Source organism: Chaetomium globosum, genomic scaffold, assembly GCF_000143365.1.
Source record: "Chaetomium globosum CBS 148.51 scaffold_2 genomic scaffold, whole genome shotgun sequence".
Classification (NCBI taxonomy): Eukaryota; Fungi; Ascomycota; class Sordariomycetes; order Sordariales; family Chaetomiaceae; genus Chaetomium; species Chaetomium globosum.
In genome coordinates, this window is record NT_165977.1 from 1,531,561 (window position 1) to 1,554,719 (window position 23,159).

General features: G+C 56.1%; 5 protein-coding genes across 5 annotated transcripts; 2 read left to right on the forward strand and 3 right to left on the reverse strand.

The window, feature by feature from the left end:
* Positions 1 to 1,503: 1,503 nt before the first annotated feature.
* CHGG_02606 (uncharacterized protein) lies at positions 1,504 to 2,093 on the reverse strand (the record flags this gene model as incomplete). The annotated part of the gene is made up of 2 exons (XM_001229121.1): positions 1,504 to 1,549; positions 1,864 to 2,093. The coding sequence occupies 2 exons, from the start codon at positions 2,091 to 2,093 to the stop codon at positions 1,504 to 1,506; spliced, it is 276 nt and encodes a 91-aa protein (XP_001229122.1).
* Positions 2,094 to 3,929: 1,836 nt separating this feature from the next.
* Positions 3,930 to 8,786, forward strand: CHGG_02607 (uncharacterized protein; the record flags this gene model as incomplete). The annotated part of the gene is made up of 6 exons (XM_001229122.1): positions 3,930 to 4,086; positions 4,182 to 4,930; positions 5,102 to 5,388; positions 5,498 to 7,438; positions 7,562 to 8,099; positions 8,154 to 8,786. The coding sequence occupies 6 exons, from the start codon at positions 3,930 to 3,932 to the stop codon at positions 8,784 to 8,786; spliced, it is 4,305 nt and encodes a 1,434-aa protein (XP_001229123.1).
* Positions 8,787 to 16,791: 8,005 nt separating this feature from the next.
* Positions 16,792 to 17,715, reverse strand: CHGG_02608 (uncharacterized protein; the record flags this gene model as incomplete). Its single annotated transcript, XM_001229123.1, has 1 exon — positions 16,792 to 17,715. The coding sequence occupies one exon, from the start codon at positions 17,713 to 17,715 to the stop codon at positions 16,792 to 16,794; it is 924 nt and encodes a 307-aa protein (XP_001229124.1).
* Positions 17,716 to 18,048: 333 nt separating this feature from the next.
* On the forward strand, positions 18,049 to 19,706 carry CHGG_02609 (uncharacterized protein; the record flags this gene model as incomplete). The annotated part of the gene is made up of 4 exons (XM_001229124.1): positions 18,049 to 18,271; positions 18,606 to 18,940; positions 19,451 to 19,606; positions 19,656 to 19,706. 4 exons carry the CDS (start codon positions 18,049 to 18,051, stop codon positions 19,704 to 19,706), a joined length of 765 nt encoding a protein of 254 aa, XP_001229125.1.
* A 2,682-nt stretch (positions 19,707 to 22,388) lies between these two features.
* CHGG_02610 (uncharacterized protein) lies at positions 22,389 to 22,837 on the reverse strand (the record flags this gene model as incomplete). Its single annotated transcript, XM_001229125.1, has 2 exons — positions 22,389 to 22,489; positions 22,597 to 22,837. 2 exons carry the CDS (start codon positions 22,835 to 22,837, stop codon positions 22,389 to 22,391), a joined length of 342 nt encoding a protein of 113 aa, XP_001229126.1.
* Between the last annotated feature and the right edge of the window lie 322 nt (positions 22,838 to 23,159).

Sequence of the window (23,159 nt, forward strand, 5' to 3'; positions counted from 1 at the left end):
GGTTTTTGGCCTTGCTGAAGAGGTCCCGCGAAGCTAAGAGGTATTTTCGTCGCTGGATTCCCCGGTTGTGTTCGTATGTCGTCCTCGTACAACACAGCAACGTATGTCTCGGGTCTCATCCAGTGGCACAGCTTGCGGCAGCAAGAGACCGAGGCGGCCAAGTAAGGCATGTGTAGAGAACACAAGGCCAATGCAGTGGAAACTCGAAATCCGCCTTCCCGAGAGGCCACTCCCTGCTGCTACTGCTGCTCGCCTCGTTCTCCCGGGCTTATTTAAACACAATTTACGATATTACTTCTTTTAGAACGGCGACGTGCATTGTATGTATGTATGTATGTGTGTGTGTGTGCCCATGTAACCAACTGCAGCCACCTGCATAGGTAGGTTTGGTAAAACTCAGGCAGTTATGTATGGTCATGACTGTGTTGGTATGAAGTTACCGCCTCGCCTGCCGAGGAGGACTGGCGGGCTGGCGGGCTGACTGGCTTCCATGGTTGGGCGCATGAATGACGCGGGTTGGCGCAGTGGTTGATCGCCCTCGCTTGTGGTGCTGGACCGCCCGTTGCTGCATCCTGGGGGGGGGGGGGGTATGAGAGTGAGAGTGAGAGCGAGAGTGAGACGGGGGAAAGGGGCATGGATTGGAACCTCTGGAGCTGGAGCGTACGCAATGCTTCTACCAATACTGTGTATGTCGGCGGTTAGTTATTCGGAGGGGGTTTCCTGCCTCGGAATAAGAGAGTTTTTTGGTTGATGAACGAGGGGGTAGTGAGTTAGTTGTGTTTCAACTTTGTGCTGGGGTTGTTGGTTCTCCGATGCGTACGTTCGTCCGTCGCGGCTACCTCTCCCAGAGTCACACCTCCTCTTTTTTCTCCTATTTTCTTTTTTTGGCCCTGTCTTGATTGACATCACATCACCTTGGTTGGCCGAGCACATGTGCTGAAGTTCGGTTTGACTCGGATCGCCGGTGCTGCTGCAACGTGGAGCGGCTACTCTCTCCTAACGGCGGTGGTTTTTGGTGCCCGTTGCGCCCGTCGTGTGCCCGTTGCTCGGGGGGTTTGGAGATCGTTGTCAGTTTGGTCGCTCGGCACGCCATGTGCCAGACGGCCGCAGATCGCTTGCTGACTACGAAGGGGGTTGCTCGTGTTCACGCCAGGGAGCTTGTTTTTCTTTTCTATTCTTTTTCTTTTTGCGAGGGGGGCAATACATAGGGGCGTTAGGGAAGTGATGAGAGAACGGTCGCGGGTAATGAGGACACATGGCATCATCTTGAAGCGTCGACGAATGTCGAATCAACGTGTCCAACGAACTTGGTCTCCCGCCAGAGCCCTTTCATCCTTGGAACTTTTCTTGGTGTCTTGGCTGCCGCTTGGGCTGCGGCGTCACGGCGTTGCAGCCGTTTGCGTCCCCACACCATCCCTTCCCGCAGCAGGGGTAGTTGCTGGGATTCATTTGATGTTTAGAGGGGACGGAGGGGGGTGGTTGTCGCAACCCCCGGAGTCAGTTTCACGGGTGTCGATGGGCTTGGAGGGGATAGACGCCGGAATGACAGCTGTCGTGTGTTCCATTTCGTGTATAACATGCCATCTCTTTTCTTCCTTTTCTTCTTTTCTTTTGGCCCCATTTCGTCACAGCCAACGCGGCTCGGGATGGGGTTCTGCAAGGGAGGAAGGAGATTGGGGAAAAGCGGGAAGGAGAGGCAACGCAAGCAGCCAAAGCAAAGCAAGCGGACAGCCGAGTGGGACCCCATCTCATGCCGGCCAGCCGTTCAGGTCGGCCTGTGGCCAAGGGGGGGCAAGCGGCGTGCCGGCCCTACCGGTCGGTCCACTCCCAACGTCCCCCCAAGAAAACAAAGTGATTGCTCACTCGGCCTGCCGTTCCTTGTCCCCCCATAGGGTACGTCTGGCTGGCGCGGGCTGGCTGGCGCGGGCTGGCTGGCTGCATGGCCTGGCTGTCACGCTTCGGGCCAAAAGAAGTGTGACTTGGAGCTTGCGAGGCATGAGAGGCTGGCCGAGCGAAGGTGGCTTCAGCCACTGGGCGTGCTGATCTGACAATCCGCGGGGCGACTGGTCAGGCTTGCTGGTGTGCGCATGCATGTTTCTGATCGGCCAGCTGCGGGAGGGTTAGCCGTGGGTTCAAGAGATAGCCTGCCGGTGATCTGCTCATGCAACAGGGCATGACTGTTCCTGTTATGGGTTAAGTCGGTTGTGGAAGGGAGCAATCGACTGTTTTGTCTGTCCAAAAGATGAGGGATCAGTTGTTGAGAGAGAGAGAACAAGTTAGAGAACATTCGAACGACCAGCGTACGAGATGTGTCTGATTATTGGGGGTTGCCTGGGTGTTAAAACTCATGCGTAAATTGCTCCCCATGTTCCCCGAGGAGGAACAGATCTGCTGTGCTGCATGTCTGACTGCCTATCTGACTGTGACCCTTGCGGTGCCATTGGGGGGTGGAGGGGGGCCCTCTTGGCCGGCGGCAGCCACACGCTGTGCAGCACTGCGACACACACACACACACACCGCCCGCAAAACACCACGCCCAAAGCCCGTTATGATCTGCCTCGCCGTGTCGCACAACTGGCGCGGCAGAAAGCGAAGAAGGTATCCGAGGCTGCGGTCTCCTCTGTCCTGCTCGCGCTCTGCCTATCACATCTGACTTGTAACGGGGGGCAGGGTTGAGAATCAGGTTTAAAAGATGGATTGGTGGTACCGATATTAATGAAAGGAAGCACACCCCAGGATGCAACCCATGCTCGAGAGGGTGACATGGCGTTGCCCAACACACTTTAACTGGAGATGGTTGACACCCACCAAGATTGGTGTTAGGCGCAAGGCCCGCTGTGATTGTTCGGCCGGTAGCCAGGTGGTGCTGCATGGTGCTGCAGCATGGGCCCTAGCGCCCCCACGGGTCTGGGTTCGGTATGGAGGGGGCGTCCCGTATAAAACACACGCATGCCCTGTGCCTGCCCTGCACGGCCCGGGCAAGCCCGCAGCCTGTCGTGCACCGCCTGGCTTTCGACTGGCGCTGTTCCACTTTTGAACCTCTTGGGACGCCCCGTCTTGTTGTGTTTGAGCTAGGCATGGTGGATATCGACGTCAACATCAGAAATTCCAGTAAACTCGGAATCAGAAATCGAAAGAGTCGGAGAGAAGAATTCAGGAGGAAAGGGGCCCCGGGCTATAATTGGGTGCATCACATTTTGCCCCTTCCCGATTTCTTCCCAGGCGCGCCCCGATCGGCAGCGACTTGCAAGTTCCCCGCCCTTTACTGCACCCCTCCTTCCCGACCTACCTCTTCGACCAGTTTCAACAACACAAACTCCACTCCCAACCCCGCCGGATCTTCTCAGCTTTAAAAGAAAACAAACCGGTGGAATCGACCTAAGGTGGAGCTGAGGTGTTGGTTGTTGTTGCCATCGACAGCGACCAAGCGGGGCCTTTTCTCTTTGCGAACTTCAACGATTGCGACCATTTCCAGCACGAATCAGACTCTCGAGAGCCGACACGCGTGTTGCGTGCTACATGGTTTAGGGGGTACCGGGCGGCATTGGTTGGGACAACGCCCTACTTTGTTTTCTGGCCTTTGCCCAGATGGAGTGCTGGTACCTTCAAGGCTGAGGGCTCGATCATGACATCGTACTCGTCGCCACAAACACAACAATAACCGTCAGTACCACGAAACAGACCTACCTACACTGACTCGAACCGGCAGCATAAGGCGATGACGAAACCTGCCTAACCTCACATCCGGTTGCGAATCACATACTGTCGCTCCTTAGTTTGATTTTCGATTCACCATTCCATCCCTCGGTTCTTTTCTTTCAACAAACATCCAATTCGACGACTTGATGAACATTTCACCATGTTACCTCTAGTACAGATGCACCAGATGGTGCAACCCCCGCTCGACTTTTTAGGGCCTCATCACCATCATGGCCACCCAAAGCCAGACCATCCGTCACATCACGGATCCTATTTTACACACCAATCACAGTCTACCCATCCGCACAACTCAACACCGCGAGCATTCGCCATCCGCAGCGCCCAACATGCCCCGGCCTTGCACCGCATCACGACCAGCTTCACGAGGTTGCACGGGCACGACCAGGCTGAGCACTCTCTTCGGCGGAAGACCCCCAGTGGAACTATCGACAACGGGTACGATGGGTCATTAACTCACTTAGCTTCTGGTCCCCCGCCTCTAAAGCACATGATCGTGCCTGCTTCGTCCAAGATTTTCCCAACTGCCGTCGTTCATCGAGCGCCTAACCAACCCATTGGTATGCTACAACAGCCTCCAGCGGGTCTGGGCCCTTGGGGGTATTCAGCACCTATGCCTGCCGCCAACTTTGATCCTGGGATAGGAACCATGAACGGCCTCTCCGGAACTCCGAGCGGGTGGGGGTTGAAAACGCCGAATCCAGCGTTGGATCCAGGCATGGGAGACCAGCTCAACTTTCTTCAGCCCATTTCCCAGCATAACCAACACGGCGCACTCAACTTGCAACAACAGCTCTTTGGCCCGGGGTATCAACAATCACTGTCGCAAACGGTCTACAGCCCTGGAAGCTTCCAGCAGCCTGCGGTATGGAGGGATGGAAACTTTGGCTACCAGACAATGATTCCACTTGCAAATAACTACACGCCGCAAAATTCGGTTGACAGTGCATTCATGGGCGCTCAATCCACAATACACCACGGCCTGCTCAATGCCCCGGGACTAGGGCAACCAAACCATTTTGGCCTACCCCTGCCGAGTCAGCCTCTCGACGATGGCTTTGCTCGCTATGGGGCTAACCACATGGCGCACTATGCTGCCAACCCTGGACGGAATTCCATGCCGATGATGTCTGGTGCAGGGCACTTCGCCAAAGGGGTCAGCGCCGGGGAACCAGGATCACCAACCCAGATTCAAGGAAAGGGCGCTTCAAAAGTGCGCATAAAGGCCTATAATGACCTGCTGCTCCATCTAACCCACGCCAAAAAGGCGCACCCATGAGACGCAACGGCTCCATCTCTAGGCCATCTTTCGAAGATTATGGTATACCCGAAACCCTCTACCAGCAGCAGCAACAGCAGCAGTAGCAGCGAAAACAAGTAACAGCCGTCGTCCGCCTTTGCGGATCCAGCAGGGGGTTACATGCAGCAAATGGTCCAGAAGGAGGTGGCTGCACGGATATTTACCCACAACCACCAGCAGCGCGGATATCATGAGATGGGCTCGCCTGTCCTCAACGCTAGGGCTTCACTCGACATGCTCTCTACACTTTGTGAGCAAAGCGGTTGGAAGTGGGTTGAGGGCATGCTCCTGGGAGGATGTCTTCACTATGGCCTGGAGCGCTATGAAGAGGCCCTGGAGTGGTTCAAGCGGGTTGTGAACCTAGACCCAAGGTAGTTTAACGTTCCCCACCGCCTGATGATACGTACAGGACACTAACTCCTTTACCAGCCATGTGGAAGCGATCTCTAACATAGCCGCGACCCTGTACTGCTTGAATAGGCACGAAGAGGCAGAGCAGCACTGGATTAAAGCTATCAAGCTGCGCCCGAGTTATCTGGAAGCAGTTGAGCATCTCGTTAGTTTACTCTGCTCGTTGCACAGGAACGGTGCGGCAGTGAACGCCATCGAGTTCATCCAACGATCTTTGAGAATGCCAGGGCCAGATCTGCCTCGGGATCAAGCCAGCGAGACCGCCAGCGAGGCCGATCTTGCTTCGCCAATGACACTGGCCGAGTCAACCCCCGATCCATATGTGCTAGACGCCGACAGCACCGATAGCCCGGAGCAACGATTCGCTTCCATGGCCGAGGACCGCAAGTCACCCGGCTTCGGTTCCAGCGGCTACCGCATTCCGGGGAGCGAGAATGGCCGCATGGTTCTGCTTATTCACGCCAAAGGGAACATGCTCTACTCGTTGAAGGACATCGACCGTGCCTCCGAGGCCTTCGAGGAGGTTGTGATGATTAGCGCTGGGAAACAGGTTCAGGGAGTCAAGCCTCTCATTAAGAGGATACAAACAGTCCTGGCCCCCCGTGATCCTCGGTCGGGACATCGCCAGGGCTCTGTGGGGGGCAATCTTTCCATCCCCTTGCTGCTCCCTCCGGATAAAGCGAAGCTCACGGCTCAATACGTCTTTGCTCCCACCGGTGGCCAGTTACCCGGACTCCAACATATGGCCGAAGGGGCTCACAAAAAATCCGTGGTGGCAACAACAAGCAACTCGCTTTTGTCTCTGGCTAAGATCTACCAAGATGCGATGTCGAATGGCGGCCCAACTTCCGGCTTGATCCGCCAGCCTGCAGGTGTCGGTGACATCCTATCCCTTTATTACCTATCCTTGTCACTGCAGGAAAGCCCGTCGACCGCCAACAATGTGGGGATACTTCTCGCCGGCGTCCAGCAAACCGCACCGGTACAATACATCTCGGTTTCCGACATGGGCCTTGCTGCCAGCGTTCCCGGAATCGTTCCCGGAAGTGGCTTGTCGCTGGCACTCGCCTATTACCAGTACGGACTCACGTTGGATCCGAAACATGTCCATCTCCATACGAATCTAGGCAGTCTTCTCAAGGACATTGGACAGCTAGACATGGCTATCTCGATGTACGAGCAGGCTGTGGCGTGTGATGGGTCGTTCGACATTGCCCTGACCAATCTTGCAAACGCGGTCAAGGACAGGGGTCGGGTCAACGATGCTATCAGATATTACCAACGGGCCGTGGCGGCGAATCCGGATTTTGCCGAGGCAGTCTGCGGTCTCTCGACTGCCCTCAACTCGGTTTGTGACTGGAGAGGGCGCGGTGGCGTCTTGCTTGCCAATGGCAAGTATGATCGGTGGCATGTGGACGACAAGGGCATGCTCCAGGACGCCAAGGGCCAGGGCCAGGGAAGCGGTTTGATGAAGCGCGTTGTCGACATGGTCGGTCGTCAGCTCAAAGAGTCGTCGGCATGGGGCTGTGGGGTTCTGCAGGAGCGGTCGATCCTTCAGCTGGCAACCGAACTAAGAGATGCCGGAGCCGGTATCACAGACGCTTTCCTCGACTTGGAAGCCGAACTCCAGAAATGGGCTGGGAAACCGAGTGAGGGTTATCGGATCCTTCGCCTCATCGAACGGTCCACGGTCGCTGCCATGCGTTCATGGTACCAGGATAAGCACATCAACGGCACCCCATCACCCACCGGGTATCGCCGCCCAAAGCCTCCAGCAAGCCTATCAGTTCCGTCAGCTCCGACAGTCCTGCCGTTCCACACATTCACGTGCCCCTTGGCGGCGAAGGATGTCCGAACGATCTCGCAGAGGAACGCTCTGAGAATATCGTTTTCGACACTCAGGTCGCCCTGGATCCCGTCAGTCGTTTACGAACCCCCAGATCCGCCGAGCCCGCACCTGAACGTGGGATACGTTTCTTCTGACTTTAATAATCATCCCTTGGCGCACCTGTAAGTCCTCGAAAGATCCATTAATTATTCGTCAGCTAACACTCCTAGGATGCAATCCGTTTTCGGCATGCACAATCCGAAACGCGTGAAAGCGTTTTGCTATGCCACGACGGCGAGTGATAGGTCCATTCACCGTCAGCAAATCGAGCGAGAAGCGCCGGTCTTCCGCGATGTCAGTGCCTTCTCCCCGGACAAGCTGGTTCAGCAGATCGTCCAGGACAAGATTCACATCTTGGTCAACCTCAACGGCTACACGCGCGGTGCCCGTAACGAGGTTTTCGCCGCCCGCCCTGCCCCGATCCAAATGTCGTTTATGGGCTTTGCGGGCACACTGGGCGCCGAGTGGTGCGACTATCTCTTGGCTGATTCGACCGCCATCCCGCCATCAACCCTTCGGCCGCACCGGAGCAACCTGACGTTAGAGGACGTCTTCCGCGACGAGAAAGATGCCGATGCCGAGGACTGGATCTACTCGGAGAACATCATCTTCTGCCGCGACACGTTTTTCTGTTGCGACCACGCACAGTCTGCCGACGGGTACAATGAGCGGGACGTGACGTGGGAACAGGATCAACAAAGACGGTGGAAAATGCGCAAGGAGCTGTTCCCGAGCCTCCCGGACGATGCCATCCTTCTCGGGAACTTCAATCAGCTCTACAAGGTATGCCCATAACACTGTGTCCCACCGTGCGTTATCACGGCTAACCACATCTAGATCGACCCGACGACCTTCCGCTCCTGGTTACGCATTCTCGCAGCCGCGCCAAAGGCCTACCTCTGGCTGCTACGTTTCCCAGAACTCGGCGAGACACACCTCCGTCGCACCGCGCGCGACTGGAGCGGCGAGGGCGTCGCTAGCCGCATCATTTTCACCGACGTCGCGCCCAAGCTGCAGCACATCTCGAGAGCACGCGTCTGCGACTTGTTCCTCGACACGCCCGAGTGCAATGCCCATACCACCGCTGCCGACATCCTCTGGTCCAACACGCCGTTATTGACGCTGCCACGGTATGAGTACAAGATGTGCTCGCGCATGGCGGCCTCGATCCTCAAAGGGGCGCTTCCCAAAGGACCGGAAGGCGAGCGGGCGGCTCAAGAGCTGATCGCCCGTGACGAGGCCGAGTACGAGGAGTTCGCGGTGCAGCTTGTTAACGGGCTGGCGTATCGGTCACGCGGAGAGTACAGGGAGGGGGTCGGGAGGCTATCTGACTTGAGGAGGTTGTTGTTCGAGAGCAAATGGACCTGTGCGCTGTTTGACACGCGGCGGTGGGTCAGGGACTTGGAGGAGGCGTATGACATTGCTTGGGGCAGGTGGGAGAGAGGAGAAGGGGGCGATATATACCTTTGAGCCATGCGGCGTTGATGGTTTTTGGCTTTTGGTGCTGGCTTTGGCCTTGGCTCCTGTTCTGGCTTTAATGATCATCATATCATGGGTTGCGATGGATGGGCATTCGATGACGAAAAGGAAAGCGCTGGGTGGAAGACTTGGGTTTTGGGGGATCCATTGGGCTGGCATGCCCGGGCGATGGATGGACGGACGGGGTTACTTTAGACCTGGGTTTTGCCGGTTGCGTTTGCGGTGATTTTTTTTTTCAGGTTGTTGTTGATGTTGTGTTATGCCACGGCGCCTTTCGCTCTGAGAAAGATCTGCTTGCGGGCGGGAAGTCCGATCGAAGCGCGAGCTGCGGTCTGGACCATGCTCTATTCCCCCCTCTTAGCTCATTTTGCTCCCCCGGCTTTTTTTTGGCCGATTCTGCCTCGCGTTGAGTTGCTATCTATGTCTGGTGTTGATGTCGGTATTTATGTTGGTGTTGGCGTTGAATCTCTGTTGATATGATGGGCCCTCTCACGGAGAGTAAGGAAAGGCGTATATTGCATGCAGTGCGCATGGGTGCGCATGGCATGGTATGGACCGGTCCGCCCCGGATGGGCGGAGGGGCATGTTGGGTTTATGTATAGCGCGACTATCATAGCATGGGCAAGCGAGAGTGTGTTTCTTGTTCTCCTGGCCGTTGTTACTGGACGGTTTCTCTCTAAGGGTAGAGTGGTTGGTTGGTGCGACTGGTCTTGGTTTGACTCTACGGAGTGAAGGGCTGGCGTGGTTGGTTGGGATGGGTTGCAGGTATGGGGTGGGAGAAGGTGGGATAAGGATAAGGGAGGGTAGATGCCGATTTGTTGGCTTGTTGGTGATATATACTCGCAACTCCTCTTGCGCCTATCGGTTCTGCTGTTCCAGCAGGATATGAGTGGCAGCTTGGGTGACTGTGATGTGATGTGTATGAGGATAACTTATCATGGGATCATCACCACCGGGGTTAGTCGTTCTGATGGGCGGCTTGGTGTGTTATAAACATGTAGAAGCATTAATGTAAGACTGGGCCCCATCAGAGAAAGGAATTCAGCCGGTTTGCCAGTATAGCAATTCTATATGTGGCATGCTGACGAACATATGGAGGGATCGCTGGCATCAGGGAAAAGAACGGATTCTACAGGATGGGGAGGGGCCTTATGACATGGCGATGGCTACAAGACCAGGGAGGCTATTCGATATGCTATTCTCAGAAACTGGTTTGCACGGCGATAGTTGTGTTTTGGTGTCTTGTCGACTTGTGTCAGAACTTCGACTTGGCCCGAGTTTGGTCTTGCCAACCTGGCTGCCCTTTGCTTTTAGGCACTAACGGTCGACGGCATGGAAACAAGCAGTAAAGATTCCTCAAGACTCTCTGCTTGTTGATAACTAACTAGTTCCACAAGGTCACGATGCTTATCTAAACAACGGACTCCGTGACACTCTAACTATGCCGGCACTGGAGGCAGTCCCCTTAGTGCCCTATCTAACAACGTGTTGATCTGTAGTTACCTGTCCCCTGAAAGGGAGGTATAGCAGCACAAGCTCCCCCCATCGCACCCATCACTTCATCAACAGTTTTTTTGCAACGGTAAGACAGTTACCTTCTAGTTTCGTCTCGCTCCTCATGCAGTCAACCTTTCATCCAAGCCCAGTTCTATCACTCTTCGGGATGTGATATTACGCGGAAGTGGCTTCTAGCAGGCCTTACCAATATTTAGAAATGGTGATACAATACACAAACCCATTGTACTCCTGTGGCTTCCCTCGAGATTAGTGCGCGGCTCACTGCAGTCAACACCCGCATTGCATCCTAATTAGTATCCTCACAGCACCACCAAGGCCACTTACTCAGCTCCGGACCAAACAGAACACTAGTCTTGCTCACATGAGCCCCTGACTCACAAGTTCTCGATACATCACACCAGCCGGCGAGGATAGCCGCAACCAAGCGAATTCCCATGCTTGTCTGACTATCCTAAAACCGTCCTCCTAGCGCTGTATCACATCCGCATCCCCCGGAGCGCAACTCTGAAAGACTGCCCGGGCCGGAAACACACCAAGTCAAGTGACTTCCCTCCGGACAATACCTGCCCAAACCCAACAACAAGCAAGTCACGAGTGAGGGCGAGCGAGGGCAAGCAAGACAAGCTAACCCAACCCGACCCAACCCAGCCGATCCCCACCCCCCAACCCTCCTCGAACTGCCCCTACCCGTCGGCGTGCCCGTCCATCGTCCATCTCCCATCTCCCCATCTCCCCATTCCCGAGGACCTGCCCCCCCGGGCCGAGACAATGGGATGGGATAACCAGGATGGAATGGGCAGCAACACAAACAATCACCAACCCACCCCCGCCGCCCCGTCCACCGATTTCCCAAAGCACCCCGTCGCACCTGCACGCTCCCGCGCGGCAAAGCCAATATACAAGTAGTTTACGATTGGGGCGCCCCAAGATCGGCATCGGGCGTCCCAAACCGGAACGAGCGGCGCCCCAGGGCAGCGGCAGCGGTAGCGCAGAGCACAGAACACACATATGCATACAGCCATCGCCATCACATCCCCCCAACGCATGGCGCATGGGGCATCACGCAAACCGCATCAAACAGGCGCCAGTTGCCATGGGGGGGATGACATGACAGGTGAGGTACGGGACGACGAATAAGGGCAAGGACACTAGACGAACTAACTAGTGTAGCTAACCCCGGGCCGATCATCCCGCGCCACGATGGCGACCGGTGTGCTTCATGGGGCGTCTTCTGCCGGGTGCTATCGCTATCACATTTCGGAACCATGCCATATGTCATGTAGTTACTGTGTACTTTGTAACTATGGAATTGTGAAGAGAAGATATTTGTTTGTTTGTATTGTGTCCTTTCCGCGTGCGCCCCGAGTCACCCGTGACCCCCTCCCCGGCATCCCCGGCGCGGGACGGCACGTTGCATGCATACATGATATAAGAGCTTTGTGTCTGTAGTTATGTCTGTATATACTGGCAACACAATAAATAATACACAAACAATATACTGCCTAGCCGCCTCGCGTCTACGGATCGGTTAGCTTCCGGCGGCATTTCACAGTTCATCAGCCGATCAACGCCCATGCGCAAGGCGAGATGAATGACAATGGGGGATTTCTGCCGTATGTAGTATTCGTAAAAAATACCATAAAAGGCAGGTGATAACTAAAACCCCGTCAAAAAGAGAAACTCTTCTTCGATCCGGGATCTGCGACTTTCATCCCCCCCATGCCGGTCCCGCCAATCCGACATCGCTCGCGCACCGGTGGCCGTCAGTTTCAGGGGACCGGCTGGGCCGCTGGTAGGCCCGATACGCGAAAAGCCGTTTTGGGGCCCAGATCGCCGGGTCGGGGGGTCCAACAAGCGCGTGGGTATGGAGGGTAGGTTGTCTGATTGGCTGCGTTGGGGTTCCGATCTGGGCTGTCAAAATATCCGGTCTCCCCGTTTTCGTGTGCGCTGTTCAAAATCTCATCCTTGTTTGCTTCCGAGTTGTGGTGTGCGCCAACTCTCAGAAAGTTGTCGTGCTTGAATCTCTAGATCATTTTCATTTCGTCTCCTTTCCCGTTCCCCGAGTCAGACGCCGGCGAATAACCGTGAAGTGAAGCAAGGGGTTGCTGACACGGCACTTGCCGGAAAACTGGGCTCAGTTCTGGGTTTTTGCCTGTATGTCGCTGTAACTATTGCCGGGGGGGATTGGAGTGAACTGCGGTCATCTCCTCCACGTGAGCGGCGGCGTTCCTTGATATGGCTACCAGAGGCTAGTCGTCCATCGTTAACTATTCTTATGAGTAATCATCCGGAGCCAATGCCGTCCGTAAACAGAGGACTGCGCCACGGCATCGGATTATGCTCAAACAGCAAGAGCAAAGAATAAAAAACTCTCTGGTGGTCTCGCCCGCAGTTCGTTCAGCGGTGCATCAGTGGAAACCCCCAACGCCATTTTGGCCGAACTCCGAAAAATGGCGGGACTCCACCTGCCCTGCTCGAGCCCCTCCCCTGAGCGGTTTGTTGACTTGTGACCCTCTCTGTTGGGCAAACGGCTCCCCGTTCCAACGAGAACGCAAGCATGACGATCGCACTGCACAGTCTCCCCCCTCCCCCCCGACCCGATCGCGCGGTTTGCGCGGGTGATTGGCACAAGCCACACCGCGTGCCGGTTCTGGCACCGACTCCCAACCGATCGGCCCTTCTCACCACGACGCCGAGGAGATCCTGTGTAATCGTCGATCGGCATCCCCGGTTGTTGGCGTCGTTGCCGTTGGCTCCCAAAAAAGGAGACGGTTATGTGCCGAATGGGGCTGGCTGGTGGCTGATGCGCTCTCTGAACCCAGCGAGACAGCCGAGGAGAAACAGGAAGCGCCCCACAGACAAGGATCGCCAAATAAGGCCCTCCCCCGTTTTTGCGTTCACTCATCGGAGAAGTTGTTGTGATGTTTTCAGTTGCAAGCTTGTTCCCTGCGGTGCTGAAAAGGGGTTCGCCCGGATCGCTCAGGGCCGAAACTTCTCCCGAACCCCCTCCACCCTCCCCCCCATTTGAGAGTGTGGTGGGTCCAGACAAAAGAGAACAGGGGTCAGAACCGGCCCAACGGTCTTCCGTGCATTTGCTGTCTGGCTCCGGCCCGGGACGCTATCGGCGCGCTATTGAAGAAAACGGCGTTCGGAGGTGGGGAAACGGGTCACCGTTGTGCTCAGTGCGCACATGGCGACGGGGATTTCTCATGTCGGCGAGACATCCAACAGAACGGCGCTGCCTAGCGTCACGACTCGCTCGACTGTTCGTATTTTGACCAATAGAATGCTCGCGTTGGTAACGGTTTGGCTGTGGATACTAGTGTAGTTAGTTAGTGTAGGAGTTAAAACATGATAAACCGTTGGCTTGATGTTTTGTTTCATCGTACAAGGGACAACATCTCGGGGGATTTCTTGAGACAGACAGTCGCAAAGCTGATCGGCGGGGTTCAGCGGCCGTGTCACCAATTTTGTTGCGCTGCCGGATTCATGATCCTTCTGGTGTAACGACAAGCCGTGGTCGGGTCAACTTTTTGGTAAGCACACAGGGGTCTCAGAGTCTGCATGAGGGAACCCGGGCCCTAGTCGAGGCCCGTGGGCCCGACCAAGCCCACAATGGAGACAGGCCCCCGTTAACTACCAAGTACAATGCCATTTGTGCTTGATCCGGAGTTAGCAGCGTCTCAGGTGATTGCATATCCACGATTTGTCGCGCCGGGGGAAGGGGTCGGGGGAAGCACTCACATGAGTCGGACGGAAGTTGCCGTTGAACAAATCCCTGGGGGAGTGAAATGCCATGCACACAGTCCCATCGCGGGATGATCTTCCCACTGCAATTTTGACACGGCTGTGGCCTTGTTGTACTTTCTGGATCCGGCTAGAGGCCGTGCGGGTATCCGGTGTGCCGTGAACTTATCCGGATCGATCTCTGTCAACAAGGGGACCCAACGATTGTGGAATCCTCGCGCAGATCCTTCTTCAAGAACAGATTGGCGCCGAGTTCTGCTGGTTCCGTGACGGCGGTCCCATTCCGTCATGCTTCTCCGCTCTTTCTGCGAATGGGTTTGTTTCACCCCGGGAATCGGTCTCCGTGATCTCGAGGGATGCAGGCTTTTGCTTCATCGCCTGCAAACGATGCGGGGCCTGCAGTGAAATCGAAATGGATCTCGGGGGCGTTGCCGTGGCTTCTTTGCCCCGGTGTTTTGGGCGCTGGAAGGATTCGGGAAAACCAAACAATGTTCCGTCGTCTTCCTCCGCTGAGGCTCTTCTTGCACAGTAACCATGTAACTATCTGAACGGTCACAATGCTGGTTTTTCTTTTACCCTGCAGGAAACCGGACGACGATGGCCTTGTGCGCCGTGGCGTCGCCCCCCCGGCGCAAAGCAAATTCCATTGAGGTATCGGTCACGATATCCCCGCCGAGTTAGAGTGGGCGACAGTTCCCCGCAAACACTCGCTCTCGCAGCATTTCCCTCTGCCGGGGTGTGACAACAGAGTGTGCTCTGTCGCAATCGCGGGATCTGCAACTTGGGTTGCACAGACGGTATAAAGTATTCGAACCCGTGCGTTGCGAGGTCGCCGACCTGGTAGTTCCCGAGGTTGCATTGGTAAACTCAATACCACCCCGCGTTGCTTCCGCGGGGAGGCCTGGGCTGTTTCGTTCCAAAAGATGGCAGCGTTTGGGGAGCAAGAAGCGGATAGTGCGGGCGTCATACTGGCCCCGATCTCCGCTGTTCCAGGATTTTGAAAGGGCAAGGCGGTTTGGGTGGAGCGGCGCTAGTATGTTGTGGAGGTCTTGACCAGGGCCGTTGAGATCAACCACGGTCCCCGCCTCTGTGGCCCCGGTTCCCAATGCCGGGGTATCGCTGCGTCAGGGCTGCGGATCGTGGGCGGGACTGGCAAGTTCCAGCCATTCACGTCCTTGGATGTCATGTCGAGGCGCGGGTGATCTCGTTCCCTGGAACCGCTTTTCAGCTCGCCCCAGCTGTCTGGGAAGGGGGGGACGGGAGTTTGGGCGTTCGCAGCGACGCAGAGTGAATTTTTCAAAGACAGGGCAGCCGGCGAGGATACCGGCGATCATCCTTGGGCGGCGCCGAAACGGAACAACGGAACACGGGTCTGATCCGCCAGCTCGGCTCTGACGTGGTGTTACGGGAATATTACTTGCTCTTGTGTAACGAACAGCACAAGACAGCAGCAAGGCTTGTTGAAGTGGTAGCGATCTTCTTCTGCAAGGCATCTGATCGTCTCGATGGGTGGTTGGGGAGCTCTTGCTTTTCGGCTGGCTCAGCTCGTGTGACCCGGGTCCGATGTCATCGAGTGTGTGCTGATCGTGGGTAGCATTCCGTACCTTGGTTCGATCCTGGCCGTTTGCCTTTCAGGTCGTGGTGGGTTGTGAAGGTGAGGCGGTAAGTTACGGAGTGGAAAAATAGTTGATAACACTACGAATTTAGATAGAGTAGAAATCCAGGACACGGCGAACACTGGAATAGACGAGTAAAAATAACTAACTAACGATTAAAGATTTATTTACGATAGCTTGTTACTGTCGTGTTGATGATGGTATTCTTTGGGATTTCCCATGTTCCGTAGCCGATACCTCGGTCACTGGGGCTGAGGCCCCAATCAAAATCGAAGAAGCCCTGGTGCATCCAGGTTGGCTGCTCTTTCCAAAGACAGTATTTGTGAATTCGGGATGAACCCCGGTTCAGAAGGGAAGGCGGCAAACTCGGTCGGCCCTTCCCAGTTTCATGCGCATGAGTGCCACCTTCCGTTTTGCTGGCTGAAGCGAAACACTCTGCAGACTGCCTTCGCTTCGAAGAGAGAAACTCGAGGGACTACTTGCTTTTTCTGACACCGCCTTGAACGACGCAGTCGTCACCGTCTCTTTTGTTGCCCAACAAAATGCATCCGAACAACTGGCACTCCACAGACAGCTGAGCAGAGTTACATGGTCTACATCCACCGCCTGCAATGTAATATCGTTCTTGCATCAGAAATGCGCGGGTGTCAGCCGCTGGTTATTAGGTAGGTAGGTTATTCTTCCTACTGGGCACTCGCATTGAGTCCCGATTATTATTGTACAAAGGCATGTCCACTTTCGTACCCCATTTTCCGTAACATTGCCGCCTGCCCATCCACACATACCCCATGATATAGGACAAAGGAAAAAGGTCATCCAAGAAAGACGAGGATGCTGGGTGGTAAAAGACCGGCGAGTGCTGGGATCAGATGTACCAAAACCAGAAAGAAAACAAAAACAGAAACTGGGTATCCTAAAACGAAACAGTAAACCAACCCGACAAATGCCCCTTGTCTTTCACTCCCTGTGAGAGGTATCTCGCTCGTGACAAACCGTCCCCCGAAAACCAAAGCCCCAAAAGAGAAAAGGGAAACACAAACGCCAATGCTCACTCCGTGTACGCCATCTAGTAGAAGAGCCCGAGAAGGAGAAGGATCACGATGTGCTAGATCCCCCTAGTTGAGCAGGAACGAGAGTGATCCCTTGTCCCTCCTCCCGCCCTCGCTGTCGTGCTCTTGGTAGGAATACCCAGTGCTTGGCCTCCGCCCCTTGATTGGGTACGGCTCCCAGCGCGAAGAAGAGGAGATCGAAGCCCGGCCGATGGGTGTGTTGGGTGCGGTGGTGACGTAGTGGCACCGAGGGGAGTAGTTGCTTGACTGCAAGACCTCGGATGACCGGCGGATGGGCCCGGGTCCAAAACTGTGGCTCAGGAGGGCAGGAGCGGGGAGGCAGCTGCCTGCTGGAGGTGTTGGAGGAGCGAAGAGAAGGGGCGGTAGTGAGAAGGTGGTGGGCGAGCACGATGCCGAGGCGGGTTGGGAGATGCTCCAGGATGACCCGTTGTCCGACACGAGGGACGGGGGCCGCTCCGAGTCGTAGGAGCGAGCTGGCGAGGACCGTGAGCGGGCAACTTCGAAGGGGAGGTCGAGAGGCACCGGAGGAAGGATCCCGCGGCGCTCGGGAAGTGCAGCGAGCCCTAGCGATGGCGAGAGATCTTGAGGATATGGCGGACGTTGGCTGTGTTGTTCTTGGCCCGCTTCTTGTCTCTTGGACGTCTCCTTGCGCTTGGCTCCGTTCCACCAGTTCTTGATCTGGTTGTCGCTGCGGTTGGTGCCTAGGCTCCTGGCGATCTGTGCCCATCGCTGCCCGCTCTCGCTGACCATCCTCATGATTTGCCGCCCTTCGTCATCTGAGATGGGAGACCGGTTGAGCCCGGGCTTGAGGTGTTGTGTGTACCGTTCCCGGCACTGCTTGGCCGACCGGATGCCCATCCCCCCTGCGATACGAGTCCAGTTCGGTCCATAAGCGGAGTGCAGTTCCAGGAGGAGAACATCCTCTTTCCCCTCCCAGTTCCGCTTGTTGAGAGCCTGTTCCGATAACATTGATGCTGTGGTGGTGGGGTTGTTGATTCAAGATGTTGTTGACCTGGGGGAGGTCCAGGCGTTCAAGAGCGTCGAGAAGTGAGGCTAACACAGAGGGAGGAGGTTGATGTTGTATGAATGTACGTGTGTGTTAATGCTGACGATGGTAAAAATATCCAAGACAGAATTGAGTCGTCGATGTCGAGCTCAAGTAGTGTGTACGGATTACCGGTGGGCTGGACAGAGTTGATGAGGCGGAGGGGTGTGAGGGGGGCGGGGGGGTCATATACACCAAGGCAATCTGCATGGCGTGGGGAGAGCAATAGTGATCAGTCAGTGAGTGCAAGGCGGTCCATGTCCAGACGATCGGCTGCCAGGGTCGACGCCCGAGGGGTGGGCAGCAAGTACCCAGGGCGTCAGGTTAACGCGGGCCCTGTTGACTTCGCCCGGGATGTGGGCCTGGTCGAACCCGCCAGGGGGCCCCTAGGCGGGCTGCTGCCAAGCAACTCTGGGGGGGAGGGATGGGGGAGATGGAGGGAACACGTTACAACACCCCCTGGATGCACGTTCGATACCCGTAATACGGTGTACACACGTACCGCTGCCGTATGTGTCTCCTAGGCCAGGCCCATGCCACACGGCAAGCCCCGTCGAACCGGGCATTTCTTTGGATAAGTGCAATCCGAGTACGAACGACCAGCCAAGTTAGAAAGAACATGGGAGACTGAGGGAGCGGCTCAAAATGCAACGAAAACCCAGGTGACTCGCCTTGGCTCCCCAGCACCAAGTAAATGAATTTTGCGACGCCGACGGTCATCGCTGTTCCTGAAGCTATGAACGTAATCTCCCATTCCTAGGAGAACGGTGATTGCCTCTCCTCCGTGTAAGTGGTTATCGACTACGCAGGTCAGATCCCCGAACCAAATGTTTGTCAATTTCACGGATTCGTATTGATGTCGAGGAGCCCGGCGGCCTTTTCTCACTCCGCCCTCTCAGCGATATCTTGCATCCCTGGGCGATGAAGGTGCAATCTTGCCGTGCGAACAACCCGGCCCTAGGAGCCATGCTGCCGGGAACGATGCCCCCCCGGTTGCAGGTCATAAACATGGGACAGCAAAATTGGTGTCGAACCCCTCTTCGGCAATTCCAACAACAAAAACAGCAGCGTGAATGGTACGCTGTCAGGCTGTTCAGTTCGTCGCACCTGAACCGCATTGAAGACGGCATGCAAAGCACCCTCGCTTCTGTATGGCACTTTCAGATCAGTCGCAAGACCACGAGCTGATCGATGCATCCATGCCTTAGGACATATATGATAAGCGTATTATAGACAGGGTGGACTGCTCGACAGCCCTTTGGACAGGGGCACCGAGACGGCAACGACTAGCGAAACACGCTGTCGGGTCGCATCCCTTCTCTCTGGGCCCATCCAGCCAACCGGCCAGCTCCCCCGCGCAGCTTCGGACTGGCAATGGGACGCATAATCGGTAAATGTTCAGCTGCTCGGTCGAGTCGCACATGCTCGGTTGTAGCGCCCTTCATCTCCTCGTCAAGGGCTCTCACTCAGCGGAGGGGGGTCGATCCAGCAGCTCGGTCAATCTCGTTAAAGGTCGTCGTCGTTTACTTGGATTTCTTGCTTGTTTCGCTGCTGATAGCTGCCGGATCGAGCATGTCCCAGCTCCCGTCTCTTCTCGAGATCGGAAGGTGGGGTTTATTGTTGCGCGGCCTTCGACTTTCTTGATTAACCACATCGCAGCCCCGAGGACCCAGCGAGCCGGACCGTGTTGATCCTTGCGGGTGGCTTCAGCGACCCATCCACTTGGGTTCGCCATCGGCTGAATGCACGTTCCGGGGTTCTCCACTCACAACGGCGCCTAGCTTGTCCGAAAACGGTGTATGGTGCCCGTGCACGGTAAGTCCCATGCAGACAGCAGCAGATGCAGGATCACTTCCTGTGCCAGCGACCGACAGAAGCCGGGGCGGGCGGCGAGGGCTTGAGACCGTCATCCTGAGGTGACATCCATCCATCAGACGGAAGGGGGGACAACAGGCGCGGCACGCTCCCGCCTTCGCTCTCGCTCGTGTTGTGTCTGCAGAATCCTGTAAGTTATGTACGTACATACATACGTACATACAAGTAGACAAAGTAGGTCGGGAGGTGTGCTTGATGTGGATGTGGGTGGGACATGGGCTAATAAAGTACAGCTCTGGTTAGCTACATGACCGAACTGGAGAAATCCCAACTCTCGAGTCTGAATTGGGCGCACTAAAACAATCCAGACCAACGGGGTCCCGATCAACTGACTGCGGGGGAATCTGCATTAGGTTTGCTCCTCGTGGGCAGGCAGGGGAGCGGGTTTCTCTTTTAAATTCTCCGAAGAAAACGGGCGATAGTTTCGAGTTAGTGTAGGGAGCTCGTGGCCGTGGAGAGGGGTGGCTCGTGGGCAATTCTCCTCTCGTTTTTCTCCAGTCAGTAACCAGCTAGTTAACTCGGGCGAACCTTTCTTCCACATGTCTCATGTCTCAAACGCCATGTTTGCTCTTTCTTTCTTTGCCAGCAGGGCAGAGCGGGGCGATCAGTTATCATCTCGCCACTTGCCTGAAACTGTACCGTATCCATTGGATTGTGGTTTTCCTTCCTGCTGGGCACGTCAGGCTGTCAGCCACAGACCCAAAGAAGCTCCCCGCAATCTCGCTCCCCCTTGCACAACCAAAATCTGGTGTCGTTTCAGGACTCACAAACCCACCACCCACACCGACAAGGCCCAACAAATAAACCTTCGATCGAGTCACCTGAGCCCACCGACTCTTCTCTCGATGCAACGGGAGCACGCAGGAGCACGCACGAAACCCCCATACCGCCAAGCACCACCAAGCCACAGTCGGCTGCCGTCCTTGCCCAGCTTGTCTGTCACATCTGCGACCGACCACTGCTGTTGATTGCCAGATCGTGATAGATGGGGCTCGGCAGGCAGGTAGGCAGGGAGTTACTGTGGATGGGGACCTCCCGCGGCCACCTAACCTGCGTGCTTTCGTTCGTCTCGTGCAGCTTGCCTGCATGATCGTCCCGTTTGCCCTGGCATCCCTATTCGTCAACACACCGTCGCCGCCGTCTCTCCTAGGACAATCTACACACTGCACACCGATACGGCAGCAGCGGCTGGAGATGGCGGCGAATTGTCAGGCCACACGTTTTTCTTGTTCGTCCTTCTAGATTGCACGCGGGTCCCATCCTGTTCATCGCTCGCCCCGTGAATGCCTCGGCACGTGCTCAGGAACAATAGGCATTCAATCGATCGGTCTCTTTCTTCAATATCAAGCGTTTGCCAACAATTCTTGTGAATCTCAAGGGCCTATCGCATGGCGGGTTGCCGTCCGGAATCAACGCCGGCGGGAAACGTTTTTGACCAATACGGACAAGCCTTGTGTGTGAGGGTGCCGGCAGCTCGGGCACCACATGTGGCTAAAGCCCGACTCGGCGACCTGGGACCGGGAAAGGTGGGATCCGCCCGTTAGCGTTGACGCAAAAAACCGTTGTCACACAGCGCCGGGTCGGGGGCATCCAATCATGAGAAACAGATCTTCAGTGGCGCACCCTGCCCGATGGACGGGAGCCCCTGCCGGTACGTACCTGAGCCGTTAACCGTTCCTGGAGAAATCTAGCGAAGATTCAGCTGGCTCCTGGACGCCTCGGCATCCCAATTGGGAATCCCTCTCACTTTGCGCCGGGATGAGTGGCCAGTGGTGGTCCAGCGAAGCCAGCGAGCCCAGGACGGCGGCCAGCTTCCCCCCTTGCCGCTGTATGTAATTACCGCGCTGTTACCGTTACTTCTGACGCCGAAAGATTGCCCTCTGGGCCTCTGGGATCCCCTGAAGTGCTGGAAGGACCCTTGCGGGGATGATGGTGTCGTTCCCCTTTTCTCCGCTGGGGAGCCCCCCTCGGTGACAGGGCTTCCAGAGACGATGCAACCTCCGTCCTTTTTCGGACATCCACTCAGCATGTAAGTGAAATCCTTCCAAGCAATACCAGTAATAACGCATCCCATATGGACCCGGTCTCAAAATAGAAGGACGCAATCCGATCATGATCTCATCGTCAATGTCAGGTGAAGCACTCCAGATCGTGAATCTTGGGAGACGGGAGAGTCTGTCCCGTACAGTAACCTCGCTGTGTATATGCGCGGCTGAAGCTACGGGTATGTACGGGTACGGGTTCACCAATCTCACCTCTGCATGGCCAGCAACGGCTTCAACGTCATGAAGCCCGAGAAAATAATAACGACACAGGAGTAACTACCTACCCATTTTGTTCTCATCGATCGCCCTGCTGCTCACTCCACGATTCCCCACTCCGGAAGCCACAAATTGGCCGATGCAGGCGCCAATACCGCCATGTCAGTTTTTTCTGCTGTCCCGGCCATTCCATTGGATCGACAAGCCAGCGTCGGATCCCTGTCCAGCTCAAACCCAGAGCCGCCTGGAGACGGGATGTGAGCGGCAAGTAAAAAATCCCCCGTCGTCCGAACAAGGGCGGAAAACAGAGCAACAGGAGCGCCTAGCATGCCTGGCAAACGACACAACAATGGGAGAAAGTGCCACTTCCAGCTGCCGGCCTGAGCCGTTTCACCCTCCGTTTCCCAGGGCAGGTCCTGGTTTCTTCCGTGTGGTGTAACTCCGGACACACCCCAGGCTGATCAGTCGTCGAGGAACGAGGTGCCAGCTCTTCGCTGTTCATCAGCGCCATCCCGAGTTCGTGGCCGTTGAATGAGGGTGTGCGCACCAAGGCTGTCCCTGCCTAACTCATTGGCAGAGAAATGCCCTCACCCAGCTGGGTCCGCCCGGCCACGCCCCCGGCTCTGAGACATCTGGGTAGCCGTGCTCAACGGTCAGTGGATGACATACAGACCGGTGCGCCTCGAAAGAGGTGAACCGAGGAACCTGATCCACCCAGCGGCTGGCTGGGACCGCGAGATGGTCGATTATCAAACCCATCTTCCCCATGAGGAAAATGCTCCTCGATCGTGGGCAGCTGAGCTGGGCCCGCTGCCCTGGCCTGAAGATTGCGATTGCCCTCATCGAAAGTCGGATTCGAAGTTGTCCTGCCGTCGTGACCGGCCCCGACAGCTCCGACCCTGTTTAACATTGTGACGTGGCTCATGCGGTTTGAACCTCGAGTGCATGGATACGCCCGCAGACCTGTTCGCTCGCCCCTCCCCCACTCCTTCCCAGGCTGGCCAAAGGAAGCGGGCAGCCTGGTCTTCAAGACACGGAGCTTTGGGGTTCCGGGGACCTGCCTTGCCGCTGTTCTCTCTCAGCAAGCAGGCCGGAGGAAGAGCCGGCCGCGTGCTCCGCTGAGGCTGCCAGCGTCAGCGTATCATTCATATACAAGCAGGCGCATGGGGGCGGGTCCAGTGATGTAATTCACTACTGTCTGTCTTAGATCTAGCTAACTAGCTATTATCTCG